This window comes from Callorhinchus milii, unplaced genomic scaffold (genome assembly GCF_018977255.1).
Source record: "Callorhinchus milii isolate IMCB2004 unplaced genomic scaffold, IMCB_Cmil_1.0 Scaffold1, whole genome shotgun sequence".
In the NCBI taxonomy this organism is placed as follows: Eukaryota; Metazoa; Chordata; class Chondrichthyes; order Chimaeriformes; family Callorhinchidae; genus Callorhinchus; species Callorhinchus milii.
In genome coordinates, this window is record NW_024704742.1 from 109,185,522 (window position 1) to 109,201,176 (window position 15,655).

The 15,655-nt window shown below is 38.5% G+C and overlaps 1 protein-coding gene across 1 annotated transcript in view; it reads left to right on the forward strand.

Annotated features, from left to right (window-relative positions):
• The window catches only part of ttc37 (tetratricopeptide repeat domain 37), a 47,771-nt gene that overhangs the window by 7,997 nt on the left and 24,119 nt on the right, over positions 1–15,655 (forward strand). Inside the window, 15 exon segments of the mRNA XM_042334296.1 lie at positions 959–1,057; positions 1,295–1,403; positions 2,266–2,406; positions 3,629–3,730; positions 5,395–5,531; positions 5,935–6,018; positions 6,392–6,495; positions 7,095–7,221; positions 9,330–9,509; positions 10,170–10,294; positions 11,367–11,620; positions 12,034–12,136; positions 12,717–12,837; positions 12,840–12,898; positions 13,352–13,496. Of these exon segments, the coding sequence (XP_042190230.1) occupies positions 959–1,057; positions 1,295–1,403; positions 2,266–2,406; positions 3,629–3,730; positions 5,395–5,531; positions 5,935–6,018; positions 6,392–6,495; positions 7,095–7,221; positions 9,330–9,509; positions 10,170–10,294; positions 11,367–11,620; positions 12,034–12,136; positions 12,717–12,837; positions 12,840–12,898; positions 13,352–13,496 (1,890 nt within the window).

The window sequence follows — 15,655 nt, forward strand, 5'->3', positions numbered from 1 at the left end:
GTCACCTCTCAATCTTCTCTTTTCCAGTGTGAACATGCCCAATTTACGTAGTCGCTCCTCATAGTCCGTTCCTTCCAATCCCTCAATCATTTTGGTTGCTCTCCTCTGTATTTTCTCGATTTCTCCAATATCCTTTTTGTACTGCATCGGCCAGAACTGTACACAAGACGCTAAGTATGATCTCACCAATAATTTAACCAGTAGCAGGATTACCCCACTATTTAGGCTTGCTATCAGTCTATTGATACATCTCAACATCTGGTTTGCTTTACTCACTGCCACAGAGGATTTTTGGGAGAGTTTCAATTTATTGTCAATCAGGACCCCCGGGTCCTCTTAATTTTCCATACATATTATTTTCCTTCTGTTCAAATTATAGTCCCTTCCAGGATTTTTTGTCCCCATGTGAAGTACTCTATTTCTCCACATTGAATTTGATCTGACACTGATCTGCCCAGTTCCCAAGTGTATTCAAATCCTCCTGTTGTTCAGTAATTCTGTGATTAGATTGAATGGGTTTCACCCACAAAATATACAGTCAATTCACTTTACAGTATATTCTGGGAAGCGTTTTGAGACGTCTCAAAGACGTAATAAGGCGCTATATCAAATGGAAGTATTATTATCCTTGACTGTCCAGTACCTTGGGAAGACCTCCCAACATGAAAAGCGCTATACAAATGTAATTTCTTGGTGTTGTTTTATGTTGGTATGGGTGCCTCAATCTAATAATACGTTATTGTTTCTTGTGATTTTATCAGTTCTTGCTCTCTTCCCCCTCAAAAAATTGAATATAAAAAGCAATAGAATATTAATTCTAACGATGTGTGGGTATATGTGTGCATAGATACATATATCTATATAATGAAAATGATTAGTTATTTTAATAGCACATTTTAAGGTTTACATTGCTATTTCTTCACAATGCATTACTAATTCTTAATATTTCTTTCTGTAGTTAAGAACAACATTTGAAAATGCTCTTTCTTCCCTGGACAAGATACCAAGTGATGAACATCAAAAGCTTTCCATTGAATACATTAAATTTTTAGCGAAAGTAAGATTATTAAAAAATGTTTTATACAGTACTATAGAAAAAATAAAAATTGCTTTGATGCTAATTATAGCCCTCACTCAGAGAAATTTGTATTGCACATGTGTGAGCATGATTTTTACTTTACATTATGATTATCTTGAAATTTAACTTGGGTAACTTGTATGTTTCTTTGAGATAACATTTCTCAGTTTTTGAGAATGAAACTAATGTGTATATTTTTAAACATTTTTGTTCTAGCTGCCACGGGAAGAAGACAAGCTGAAAGTAACCTGTGAGACGTTGATTACTCAGTATCCCAATTCATTTACTCCACTCGAAGTGCTCAGCATGTACTTCATCCATACAGGTAGTTTAGTCTCATTTGGGACATTCTGATAGCTGTAAAATCTTAATTTATTTGACTGTTGAAGCCTGTTAGTTGAGTGGAGTTGCCACAGCAAATCTGGAGCATGTTGTGTTCTCACACAATAATGGTTAGAAGAGAAGATGGAAAAATTTACACTGTTCCGAGAGATATGGCTAAAGAGCATTGTTAAGAAGCCCTTAATCTGCATCTCTCTGTCTATAGTGATTTAAGAACGCTAGATTGTGACATTGAGTATGAAAAATGGAGAAGAACTCTATTCTCTAACAGTGGCCCAATTCAATTGCTCAGTTCACGAATAAAGCATCATAATACTGTACTTGCTGCACCTCATTACTTTTCTGCTCATTGCCTCTAAAATCTTTCATATTGTCATTCCTCACTTCAGGAGCAGGTAGACGCAACATATTTTCTGATATAACTAACCAGTTAGTAGTATCAACTTCAGATTCTTATAAAATGGCTGACGGGATTTGACTGACTTACGAATTGTTGCTTTCCATTCAACCACCTCACCTATCAATGCACCTACATTTTGACTTGTTGCTTAACATATTGTGCTCAAACTTAACGTTTGATTTGACCCTCAGCTCTCCTTCCTCTTAGACTACTTATCAAGACAATTGTTTTGTAATTTCGCCGCATCATATTGTCTGCCTTCATCCCTATCTTAATCCCAATGTTACTGAAACCCTCATCTTATACCTTCATCACCTCTAAATTCGACATCTCAAATGTAAAGCTCCCCATAACATTGCTGTACACGAAGGGCTTCATATAAATGCAAGTTGTTTCATCCATTTAATAGTCTGCATTACTAAAATAGTACCTTTTCCTTAAACAGACTGCATTAGTGAAGAAGCGGTGGAATGTTTTACAAGACTTAATAAGATGGAACCAAATAATGGGCCTAGCCTTATTGGACTTGGAATAAAAGCAATGCAAGAAAAAAAATATGAAGAAGCAGCAAAGAGCATTACTGAAGGTATTTCTCTGAGAGCAAAGCTCAGCATCAAAAATGTTGCTTGTGTAGTTGTATAGTTTATGATAACTTCTAATTTATGACTTTCAATCTTCTAAAATGGATCTAAATGATTACTCTTTCTTTGTGCTGTTTACGGATGACTCTTCCTTAGAATTTTGTGCTTAAATCCTGATGTATTGACTTTTGGGGCACTGTGTTAATTCAGTACCTCGATGGCCTGCATGATTGGGTTCAAAACCAAGCTGATTGATGGCGTGTAGACAATGTCCCTGCTAGCTGTATTGGTTGGAAATTTGTGCTGGTTCTCAACTGAGTCCCAATTATCCAGAAGATGAAGCAGGTTTTCATAACTTATAATAAAATAAATAATAATCCTTGCATTTGATATAGGGCTTTTCATGCCTTTGAGATGTCTTAAAGCGCTTCACAGAATATACTGTAAATTGAATTGACTGTATATTTGTGGGCGAAATGTGGCAGCCAATTGCACACAGCAGTGTCCCACAAACAGTTAGTCTCATTTAATGACCAATAAAGATGGATACTGCAGGAAGTAGAAACAAATCACTATCTCTGATTGAGGTCCAAGCAAAGTGGATAGAACTTTACTCTTAGTCATTCTACAAAATATCTCTATGCCTGGAATTGAAAATTTCATCAATACCCAAGCATTGATATTTCACTGTAAATAACTCTAAACAAACTCAAATATAAAGCAATGAAAGTTCTTGTAATCAAGTGATGTGTACTTAACATTCAACTTTTTTAAAATATGACTTTTTTAAATATTAAATTTTTAAAAAATATGACTGTTTGTGGTACATAGCTGTGCGCAATCAACTGCCGAGATTTTTCTCACAAAATACACAGTAACTACATTTTACAATATATTCTGTGAAGTGCTTTAAGCCGTCTCAATGAAATGTTAAGGCGCTGTATCAACTGCAAAGATTATTATTACATGATAATGGATAGAATCAACATTCTGTGGTGAATTAGCTCCAACTTTTTTGAGGAACAAATGAAGCTTTTTTTGAGTGTTCTGCTAACCTTTCTAAAAAGACTTTGACTGTATGGTTCTGCAATTTATGTATCTTATTCTCTATTGCAAAAGGCATTAATTTATAAAGGTCAAAATTAATACTGATTGATCTGTTTTCTTTGCCCATTTTGTACCTCTGCCGTTGGCAAGGATTCTGAAAGTAGTGCTGTTGTGTTTCAGGGTTAAAGGAGGCACATTCAGCTATTGCAGCTTGGTTTTACTTAGGACAAGCCCAACTACGTATGCACAGATATAAAGAGGCAATCAGTGCTTGCAGGCATGGTAAGATGTAAGATGCTTGTTTGTATGAAATTCGTAAAAAAGAAACTTGGATTGATTGCATATGAAACGTGTTATGTGTTATAGTTTACAGTACAAGAGAAGCTGTATTGAAAATTAGTTTTTTGTGTGCATTTGTGTATGAATACAATATTTGCGCTCGTGCAATTTGTATTTTCTGCCCTTTTTCCTTAAATTGAATGGATCCAGCATCCATACCCTTTGTTGGAGAGAGTTCCAGATTCACACTACCCGTTTGGCGAAAAACTGCTTGATTTCACTTCTAAGTGGCCTAGTTCTGATTTTAAGATCATGTCCATTGTTCTGGATTCCCCAACAGAGGAAATAGTTTCTTTGTATCTACCCTACCTAATCCCTCTATTATTTTAAAAACCTAATTAGATGACCCATGAAACTCCTAAACTCAGGGAAATAGAGACCAAGTTCATACAACCTTCCCTCAAAAACAAAAAACAATAATAAATTGGTCATTTTCAATCCACGACTGTTTGTGGGACACTGCTGGGCAAAATTGGCTGCACGTTTCGCCCGCAAATATACGGTCAATTCACTTTACAGTATATTCTGTGAAGCGCTTTGAAACATCTAGAAGATGTGAAAAGCGCTATATCAAATGCAAGGATTATTATTATTAATTTAATCCTTTAAGCCCTGGTATTCATTCTGGTGAATCTGTGCTGCACCCCCTCTAGAGCCAATATATCCTTCCTGAGGTGCGGTGCCCAAAACTGAACACAGTCTCCAGATGGGGTCTGACCAAAGCTCTGTACGGTTGAAGAATCATTTCCTCTCCTTTATATTCCACCCTCCTTGAGGTAAAGGCCAACATCCCATTAGCCTTTTTGATAATTTTTGTACCGGTGAGCTTGTTTTTAGTGTATTGTGTGCATGGACAAATCCCTTTGCTCCTCCATAGTTCTTAGTTTCTCACCATTTAGATATTTTTTTGTCTTTTCCATCGTTTGAAAGTTGGTGGAACTTTGGCAAGAATCCATGCCCTTACACTGTATTATCGTGTGTTGATGATCAAATGAATTGTGCCTTTTATATTAAGTGTATAGCTTTAAACATTCACAGTAAATAAATAAATTGAACCAGCTTTATATGTTTGCAGTGGAGAATGATTTTTAAGATCGAGCTGTAATTTAGTAGATATCACTTCTGCATATTCTTTTTGGATAGACCACATTTCAAACTCATTGGTACATCTCCCAGAAGATCGAGTTTAATATCCTTGCCTCACCTTTAAAGCCCTCCACGTCTTGCTCAGCCCTACCTTTGTGACTTCCTAAAACCCTACCAATCTGTCCTTTCCCTCCACTCGGCAGGTACTGGCCTGCTCCACATTTTTCTACTTGCCCTCTAGAACTTCATCCCAGAGTTGTCAGCCATGGCCCCTCCCTTCAAGGGCTGTCTCAAGATCTTCTTCGGCTACGCCTTCGGTCACCTTCCCACCAACATGCCTTGTCCTTCATCCCTCTCGACTCCAGCCTGCAGCTCGGGTGCAAACCGTTGACTATCCAGCACCTTTAGGACATCCTACTGATATGAAAGGCATTATATAAATGCAAGTTGCAGTTGTAATAAGCTGTATGTTTAGAATTCACCATCAAATTTTCAACTTATTTTGGGTGGTTTATCCACAGGTTTGAAGTTGTTGGCAAGCAATATCCATGATGGTAATATTCATGACAGAACCAGATTGCTTCGTTTGCAAGCAGAAGCCATGGTCCGTTCTGGTGATCCAGCCAATGCTCAAGAAGCTTTTGGCGTCTTGGAACAGGTACCACCATGCTGTTACAGATTGTAGTGCTGCGCTCTTTGCTCAATTTAAAATGATTGTGATTTTGAACCATGTTCAAATTGTAATCTTGGTACTTGTGGTACCAATAATAATCTCTAGTTTTTTATTTACATTGCTTTGATTTGAACCTTTCTACATTATTGAAAAACAGATTGGTTGGTGGTTTTGCAATTCTTAACCAATCCAGTCAAAATGTATATTATGCATTTGTATCTTGATTCGTTATTAATGTGCTGATTCTGTAAGTTTGGAACTAGTCTCCATAATGCAGGATTTTCATATGTTATCAATGACTATTAAAAAATAATTAGAATTTGCTAAGATAAGAATTGATATTGTCCAGAAAGCAACCAACTACTCTTTTTGTAATACTATTTTCCAGATTTTGGACACCAGTGAACCAGCCTTGCTTGCTATTAAGGGCCAAGCTTATTTGAACAAGGGACTGATTAAAAAAGCATTAGAGGTGAGTTCATTTTTAATTGACTTGTTTTTTAAGTGATTTGCTAGTCAAGTTTAATATAAATTTAATGCACTTAATAATCCGATTCTGTTTTTTATTTGTTCACATCTTCAAGTAACTAAACAATTTTTTTGAATACTTGTTTTAAACAAACATTTTTGAATCAATACAACGTTAAAATTGAAATTTCAGGAACTTTATTAAGAAATTGTGATTGTAATTTTTCTCATTAGGTGTACCTGACTTTTTTCATTAGTATCAGTAAAATTTATATTACACGGATATCAAAATGTTTTTTTTAGAAAAACAATTTCATGTCTTAGGTTCTCTGCTTGGTTGAAGGTTGACTATAATTTTTCCTACTTTGGTTTGGTAGATTGTAGAAGATCTTGTTGTTTCTCATCCTGAACTAGCTGAGACATGGGTACTCCAAGGCCTTATAAATAATACTCTAAAACATTACCTTCAGGCAGAGCAAAGGTAAGAATGGTCATTTAACTGTTTTAATATAATGTGCACTTACAATGTGAAACTATATTTTGCTAATTTGTAAATGGATATTTCAAGTTTTATATTGCATAATCAAGTGGAACCAATTCATATTGCTTGTTCACAACATTCATTCTGTCGAGGATTAGTACGTTTGGAAGATCAAGGCTCCAATAACACATGTAACCTTCCAAATCCCATGAATCAACAACCATAATAACAATAAATTACATATATATAACACCTTTCAGGTTAGAAGAATGTCACATGGTGCTGGATACAGTTAAAGATTTGCACCTGAGCTGGGGATTGGAATCAAGAATGGGGTTGGAGGGGAGATAAACCACAGAAGGCTGGTCAATCACATGTAAGGTATTGGTGTACAAGAGTGCAATTTATTCAGTTTCACTTTACACCAGGTTTATCACCTAGAGTCATCTCAACCTTACTTTGCCTCCTCTACAAAGGAATCATGCATTATGTTATTGTAAGGATTACTGTTTCAGAAATATTCACTTAATATGAACTTAATTGTATTCTTACTGGAAAACAAATCAAGCAAAGTAATATTTTGATGCATTTCTCTCCAGTTTTCAGAAAGCTGTTAAAATAAAAGGAGACTGTGGAGAATATTACTATTACCTTGGACAAACATACTGGTCTATGGGAGAAGAGACTAGAAAAGACAAGACAAAAACTGTCACGCATCTGCTAAAGGTTTGTGAAAAACCCACTACTGTACAATAATATCTTCCATTGTACAATTTCTATAAACAGGCTTATTCAAGAGATTTAGCAACAACTTGCATTTAAATAGCCTAACGGCATCCCAAAGCACTTAACAATGGCGGAGCCCGATGCCGGCTAGGAGGAGAGGGAGGGTGACTATAGGTATGTTCAAAGAGGAAGGTCTTCAGGTGCAACCTGAAAATGGAGAAAGGGGGTAAGGCAAAGGGATTGAGGGAAGGGAGGGAGTTCCATAGCTTTGGGGCGTAGTGGCTGAAGGCATGGTTGTAGATGGTGTAATGGAGGATTCGAGGGATAAGGAAGAGGCTGGAGCCAGTAGAGCGGAGGCAGGGGGTAGTGCTGTGAGGGGAGAGAAGGTTGGAGAGATGGGGGGTGCCTGCAAAGGCGGGGAGGCATTTAAACACTAGAGTGAGGATCTTGAAGTTGATCTGCTCTGTGACATGGGTGCGGAGTTTAGTGCGGGTAAGAATGTGGGTGGCAGAGTTTTGGATGAGTTGAATTTTGTGAATAGTGGAGGAGGGAGACCGGCGAGGAGGGCATTTGAGTAGTCCAGCCGAGAGGCGTTGTCACAGAGGTTGTTTTCTGAATACATCTTCACATTTCTTTCCTGAAATCTAGCAGCACTGGACACCCTCCAGTCTAGTCTCCTTAAGATTGGGTGCCCAAAACTGAACAGTACTCCAAATGAGTTCTGACCAGCACTTAGATTAATACCTGGGTTGAAGAGGTTTAGCTATGATGAGAAGCTGTGTAGACCTGGGTTATATTCATTTGAGCAGAGGGATTTAAGGGGTGATTTCATAGGGGTATTTAAAACAATGAAAGGAATTGACAGGCTAGATCTAGATAGTGGATGCCTCTTCCCTCTTGTAGAAGAATCTATTATATGGGAGCATAGACTTTAAATCAGAATTAAAACTGTTAGAACTGAGGTCAGAAAACATTTTTTTCACACAGATTTTTGTGAATATGTGAAATCTAGAGATGGTATCAATAACTATTTTTTAAAAGAAAGATAGACAGATATTTGGTTACGAGGTAGTAAGAAACCTGGTGAAAGAACATTGGGATTAACAGATCTTCTAAAATCTAATAACTGGCTTGCTGGATTAAATGGCCTCCTGTTTCCTTGAACATATTCAAGACTGATATTCATAGATTTCTTATGGATAAAGGGATTAAGGAATATGGGGATAAGGCGCGTAGTTGGAGTTAGAATAGATCAGCCATGATCTTATTGAATGGCGGGGCAGGCTAGAGGGGGCGAATGGCCTACTCCTGCTCCTTCTTCTTATGTTCTTATGTTCTGTTCCTCTAATGATGATGTAGAGACTACTATTAGAGATCAGGAAAACTCTATAAACAGAATTAATGGGAATATTTTCCCTTTTACATGGTCAGTATCGTAGAAATTCTATCCCACAGATTTTCATAAAGTTTTTATTTATTTCCACCATCGATTAGCAAGAAGTGAAGGAAATGGGTTTAATTATTTTTATTTACATTTTGCTTCCGGTGCAAATTCTAATACAAATATAATGCAAATTTACACTTATATACCGCCTTTCAAGTCAAGAGGTCATTAGGTGTTTGTGTGGTGTGAGTTTGACTTGTGTGCTTTGAACTCTTCTCTCCAAATGAATTTCCAAACAAAAAAGCATTCTAATAGTTGGAATATGATGTGATATTCCATAAAATCGAAGCTGAAAAATATTTTGGAGAAGCGTTGTCACCATCTATGAATAGCTTTAAATAATTCAATTAATAAAACATCTTTCTCAAACCTCCACACGTATGAAAAAAAACCAAGGAAACTTGTCAAACTCTAGGTCATCAAGTTGCTGCTGATGTCACCAATGCTTCCTGTGCATAAGTGCACATGGCCATCAGATTTAAGTCAGCCACATTTAGCGTAAGAAGTTGACTAGTTAGTGTTGGAGACCAGGGCTCCTATGATTCTGGTTAGCGTGGTCTACAGTAGACCCCATGCCTCCAATCACCTTTATCCTCCTATTTTTTCCTGTGTTCAAATGCAAGACCTGTTCATTATGATTCTTCTTTGCTTTTGTCAATTCTAGGCTGCAAAGTTAGATTCGTACAATGGAAAAATATTCTGCTACTTGGGCCACTACTATCGAGATATTGCACTGGATAAAAACCGAGCCCGAGGTTGCTACAGGAAAGCCTTTGAACTGGACAGCAGTGATGAAGATGCTGGAGCAGCAGCTGTTGATCTAAGTCTTGAAGTTGGAGATATGGTACAATACACACTTGTCATACACTGAACTTTATATTTAAAACCTGTAGGATTGTTTCCCGCTGCATGCGCTCCTTGTGTTTTTATTAGCTAGAATAAATATTTTCTATAAATGTTTATTATTGAAGCAGAAAATTAAAATTGTAATTAGTTTCTTTAGTCACTCTATTCATCAATACATGTTCAGTTCCATTGCTTATTATCATTTTTTAAAATATTTGCAGATGACTATTTTGAAGTCTATTCAATCTTTTTTTCAACCTTTTTTAAATTTCCAACTGACCTTCCAAATTTTTTTTAAAAAAGGGCATTAAGATTAAGCATTTTGCCCAAATGTGTGTTTCTCATTGTTATAATGTCAATCAGGACAATGATTCATTCTCAGGGCAAGGTTCCCTGAGTACTAGTAGCTTTCATTAGTTATTCTTCAGTTGTGAACCGATGCAAATATAAGTGGCTACACTTTATTAAATCCTGAAAAGCATTTTGAAGCATTCTTCAGACATGAAAGCCACTCTCCCAAATGCAAGAATTTTATGACAGTTCCTATTTGCCTCCATCTGATAGTTCTTACAGATTTAATATTTGTGCAAGTCCTACCCTCAGTTTATATTATGTAGAAAAACATTATGAATGTTCTCATAAACTTTCATTTTTTTAGGATACCGCTCTTGTAATTCTGAGAGCAGTGACTGATAAGGCAAGTGCTGGGGCAGCCAAATGGGCTTGGCTTAGACGAGGACTTTACTACATGAGGATCAACCAGTGCACCCAAGCTATTGCAGAGTAAGATATTCTAACTGCTTTGAGATTACAGATTTAGTGTTTAAAATATGGGATAGTTTGTAATCTGTATATATTTAGACATTTATATTTATAGTGGAGGCCTTTCAGAGAATATTGAGCAGTGTTGTAACTTGTCATTGTGTATTATTGACCGTGCCTCTTATTCTCTTTGACCGTGCCTTCAGCTCCCCTCTCGACTCTCTTCCCCCTCCTCGCTCCCTCCCTTCCCTCCCCTCACCCTGACCATTTTCCCCCTGCTCGGGTCATGACCCAACTGTGCAGCGCCTTGGGACGTCCTCCTGACGTGAAAGGCGCTTTATAAATGGAATCTTGTTGTTGTTGTTGTTATTCTTCTGCTACTTGTGCATAAGTAAGATAAATCAATTTTTTAAATCTGCATTGAGAATCACAAAATATTACTTTTACTTGTAGATTATGTGAACTATTACTTTTCTGCAGAATCATAAGATGTTAGTGCTTTAATATTTAGAGATCATGCAGATCCTAGAAATTGCGATCTTAAAAATCAACCTTAGTGAAAACAAAAAGCTACCTATTGTCAAATTCAAAAAATGTTGGATCAACAACAACAAAATTACATTTGTAAAGCGCTTTTCATGTCGAGAGGATATCCCAAGGCCTGGACAATCAGTGTTTCGGATCCGAGCTGGGGGTTGAGATCAGGAAGGATGGAGAGCGGTGGGGATGGAGGGTAAAGGAACGCACGGTCGAAGAGGAGGGTCTTGAGATGGGTCTTGAAGGAGGCAAGGGAGGGGGCGAGGCGGAGGGACTGCGGGATGGAGTTCTAAAGGGTGGTGGCAGAAGGTCCCCCCACCATTGGTGGGCGAGGTGAGGGACGTGAAGCAGGCCGGAGCCCACTGAGCGGACGGAGTGGGCAGGTTGGTAGGGGGTTAGAAGCTTGCAGAGGTAGTGGGGAGCAAGGCCAGGGAGGGCTTTGAAAGTGAGGACCAGCTATGAGAGCTTAATTTTTTTATGTGTGAGGGTTGGATGCTTGAATTTGTTAATTTTTTTTATCCTGAAGTTATTTCTACTCTTCCTCCCCTCCCCCCAGTTTACAAGCGGCTTTGAGGGCGGACCCGAAGGATCCCAATTGTTGGGAGTGTTTAGGGGAGGCATACCTCAGCAGAGGAGGATACACTGCTGCTTTAAAAGCCTTCACAAAAGCCAGTGAATTGAACCCCAATTCAGTGTACAATATTTACAAGATAGCAGCAATCAAGCAGATTCTTGGCAAATATGCAGAGGCCATCGCAGAGTATAAACAGATCATTTACAATTCACAAAACTATGTCCCTGCTCTCAAAGGTAAGCATTAGAGTAATGAGCTGGGAACAACGATTAGACAGGTCTTCAGTCTTGAGACAAGATGACTCAGAGTGGACCTTGTAGAGGTGTATAAAATTTTAAATGGGATTCAAAAAGTAAATTTAGAACAATACATTACGATGCACCGAGACAGTAGAACAAGAGGACGTCAGTTTAGAATTTCAAAGGGCAATTTCAGGACAGAGACCAGGAAGCTTTTCATTACTTAGAGGGTAATTAACGACTGGAAGAGGAGCGGGTTGAAATCAGGGCGCTGGACTCATTTCTAAAGCAGTTGGATACTGTTATAGGAAGACCATAGGATGGGTATTCTGGAAGGATAAAATTAGATGGGTCAAAGGGAGTTTTTTTTAAGACAAATTAAGTTGTAAGATGTGTTTATGGTTTTATAGGTCTAGGTGAATGCTGTCTAATGATGGCTCGAAGTGCTCTTAATGATTATTTAGATGGGAGAGCTGTGGACATAATAGAAGAAGCACTTCAGTACTCTGCTAGGTAAGTGAACATCAGGTACACGCATTCATACAAGTTGTAAACCTCATTGATCAAATTTGGTAATGCTTTTGTACAGCTCGTTTATTAATGGTAGTGTAATGGTGGATCATGAAGGAGTTGTGGGACACGAGTTTGCTCTCATGATTTGCCCTCTTCTTTTCCCCCTTTCCTACTTGTCTCCACTCCAATACTGAGTTCATAAGAAATGGTCAGGAAATTCCCTCCAAGGTGCATTATCTCATCCTCTTATCCTGGTCAGCTGTGCAACTTCCAGTTGTTTTCTAAATGTGATTGAAGCACAGTATTAAACAAAAAATTAACATTTATAATCTTCACCTATGGTTCCATGATTCAATTTTCACACCCAAAGAAGCTGGAAACAATGCAACTCTTTGAGGGTTGGGTGGGAGGGTTAACAGAGATCATGCCTGAACAAGTACTTTTAAGTACAGGAATCAAACAACCTCATTACATTTTGATAGTCTTGACCTTTAATTCAAAGCAATTGCTAATTGTGACTTGTACTATGTAAGCAATGCCTAGATTTCACTTTGTTTTTCCCTCTCCAATTTGTTTGTAGGGCTGTACTGTGGCGACCTGATGTATCCTGTCTTTGGAAGTTAATTGGAGATGCATGTACTGCATTGCATGTTCTGTCACCAGCTAAAGTAAACATTCAAGTTTCTGTTGTTCTTACTGGTCATAGCGAAAGAGCGATGTGCAGACTTTAAACAAAGGTGGTATCCTTATTCTTGGAGGAAGGTAATCTTTTTTGTAATGAAAATAATTTTTCTAAATAGTTTTGCCACAAGTTGGCTGCCACAAAATAGTCAATCTCCTTTATAGTATATCCTGTGAAGCGCTTTGACACATCTTGACAATGTAATACGATGCTATATCTAGTGCAAAAAATATTATTATTACAGTAAATGTTATACTCATGAACTATGAACTATACCCATTTATATTCAGTATACATGTTGCAATGGAGTAAATTATTCAGTCGTGACTCTGAAAATGATTAAACCAGTTCTGTAGTGTCTGTAATGAAAATTCTAAATCCAGCACGATTTACACTAATGCCATCTGATACACATAAAAAAAAGTTTGTTTTATGTTGTTAGCTTTGGAATATCCTTTTGCAGAATTATTGATGTTAGAGAAGACATTTCAAAATAAGCAATTGATTAAACAAAGACTTTTTTTTCATTCCAGGTGCTATGGCCGAGCCCTCCATTTGATGTCCACCTCTGCCAATCTATGGTGTGATCTTGGGATCAATTACTATAGACAGGCACAACATCTGTCAGCTTCAGGGAAAGAGAATGAAGTAGAAGAGATACTAGAAAAATCTTTGCAGGTAAGTGATTAGCTCTTTAACATAACAACCAGTTATGTTAACATTCCAAGAACATTCCAAGGCACTGGACAATTGAGGGTTTGCACCGAACTGAGGATTGGATTCAGGAGTGGCAGGGGCCAATTGGTTAGGGATGGGAAGATGCCCTGAAGGAGCAGTGAGGCAGACTTGAAGGAGGTGAGGATAGGGACGAGACTAAGGGATGGAGTTTCAGAGGGTGGGGGCAGAAAGGCTAAAGGCCTGACAGCTGATGGTGGGACGGATAGGGCAGGGGACATGAACCAGGCCAGTGCCTGGTGAGCGGAAGGAGCAGGTGGATTGGTAGGATTTTGAAGGTCATGAGGTAGGGTGGGGCATGACCCTGGAAGGATTTAAAAGTGAAGGGTACCAATGGAGGTAGTTAAGCATGGGGATAGGCTTGTGGAGCCGAGTGCTGGAGAGGACATGAGCTGCAGGAGTTCTGAGTGGTTTGCAGCTTGTGGAGGGAAGAGTTGGGAAGTGCAGCTAGCAGAGAATTGGCATTGTGAAGCCTGGGAAAAGCCAAGAGCTCTTTTTGAAGAGCTACCCAAGCAGTTCCACTCCCTTGCTCTTTCCCCATATACTTGCATGTTTTTCCTTTGCAAGTACCTATTCAATTCCCTTTTGAAAGTTGTTATTGAATCTGTTTCTACCACTCTTTCAGGCAGCGAATTCCAGACTGCAACAACTCCTTGTGTTTAAAAAAAAATCTCCTCCCATCTGGTTCTGGTTGCCAATTATCTTGAATTTCAATTCTTCCCTACCCACTTTTTCATCATAATTGCCATTCAGCAGCAACAACATTGAATATTTATATTGCATTAGGATATCTCAAAGCACTTCACAAAATTGACTGGAAGCCTGAACTATGGTGGAGACCTGAGGGTGGGATGGGGAGAAGAAAGGGGACCAAAAGCGGAGACTGAGGGGCAAGGTGAAGGGTCTCTGGGATGATATTCCAGATACCAGGGCCAAAATAGCTGAAAGCTTGCCCACTGATGGTTGGGCGGAGGACATTAAACAAGTCTGTATTTGCTGAGTAGAGGAATTAGCAGGGGCAGGAGGTCCCAAATGTAGGGTTGGATGAGGCTATGGAGGTAAATAAAAGTGAGAATGAGAATTTTGAATTCAGTCCACTGGGGGATGTGGAGGGAGCTGAGTGAGGATGGGGCTAGAGTCTGCAGAAGAGGACATGGGCTGCAGAGTTTTAGATGTTTTGCAGCTTGTGTAGGAAGGCGCTAGGGAGTCCGCTGAGGAGGACCTTGGAATAGTTGATCCTGGAGGTGATGAAGGTAAGGCATTGGCAACCCAGAGGCATTAGTGACTGAAGGATGATGTTGCCAAGAATTAGGTAAGACTGAGTAGGTGAGAGCCCAGATGTAGGCTTTAACGGATCGTTGGAAATTGAACAAGACTGAGATTCCGCACTGACTCTCTTTCTAAAAATGTGCCTAGTTGGTCCTTGAACCCATTTATATTGTTTCTTTTAATGGCCCTGTCCATTAACATATGCTTTGTGTAGAAACAATCCGTCTGACTCTCTTTCTTGGTCGATTTTAATTAAATTTTAACTTGTCCCCAAGCATTTGAACGCTTTGGTATAATAAGGAACAATTTGCCAGAATTACTTTTGTCAATCAGCTTCAAGAATTTTAAAAAGTTCAATTTAGTTAACTTTCTTTCTAAATTTTTCATTATCATTGCCTTTTGCTGCACCCACTTAAGGGCAGTATAATGAAATTCAGTTACTTGAATATCAGATAATTAAACAGTTCGGTTTATTTAATAGAATTTAGAAATCCCAAAACATTTACTCGTATAATCTAAGAATATAGATTGGTTAATTGAATACCGGATATACAAATAATTTGTTTTACTGAATAATTTTCCCTGTGACCATTCATATNAAAAACAATTAATCAGTCTGGATAAACCAAATCACTACCTTCTACAGTACAGGGTGAACGTCATTGACGTCCTAACCTCCTGCCCTCTCCCCTCACTCCCCAGAGAGGTCACTGGCGATTGGTAAGTTGGCTACATCTGAGTGAGGATGGTATGCTCTGAAACTCCATCCCCCAGTGCCTTCGCCTTGCTTCCTCCCTTTCCTCCTTCAAGACCGGTCTCAAGACCTTTCTCTT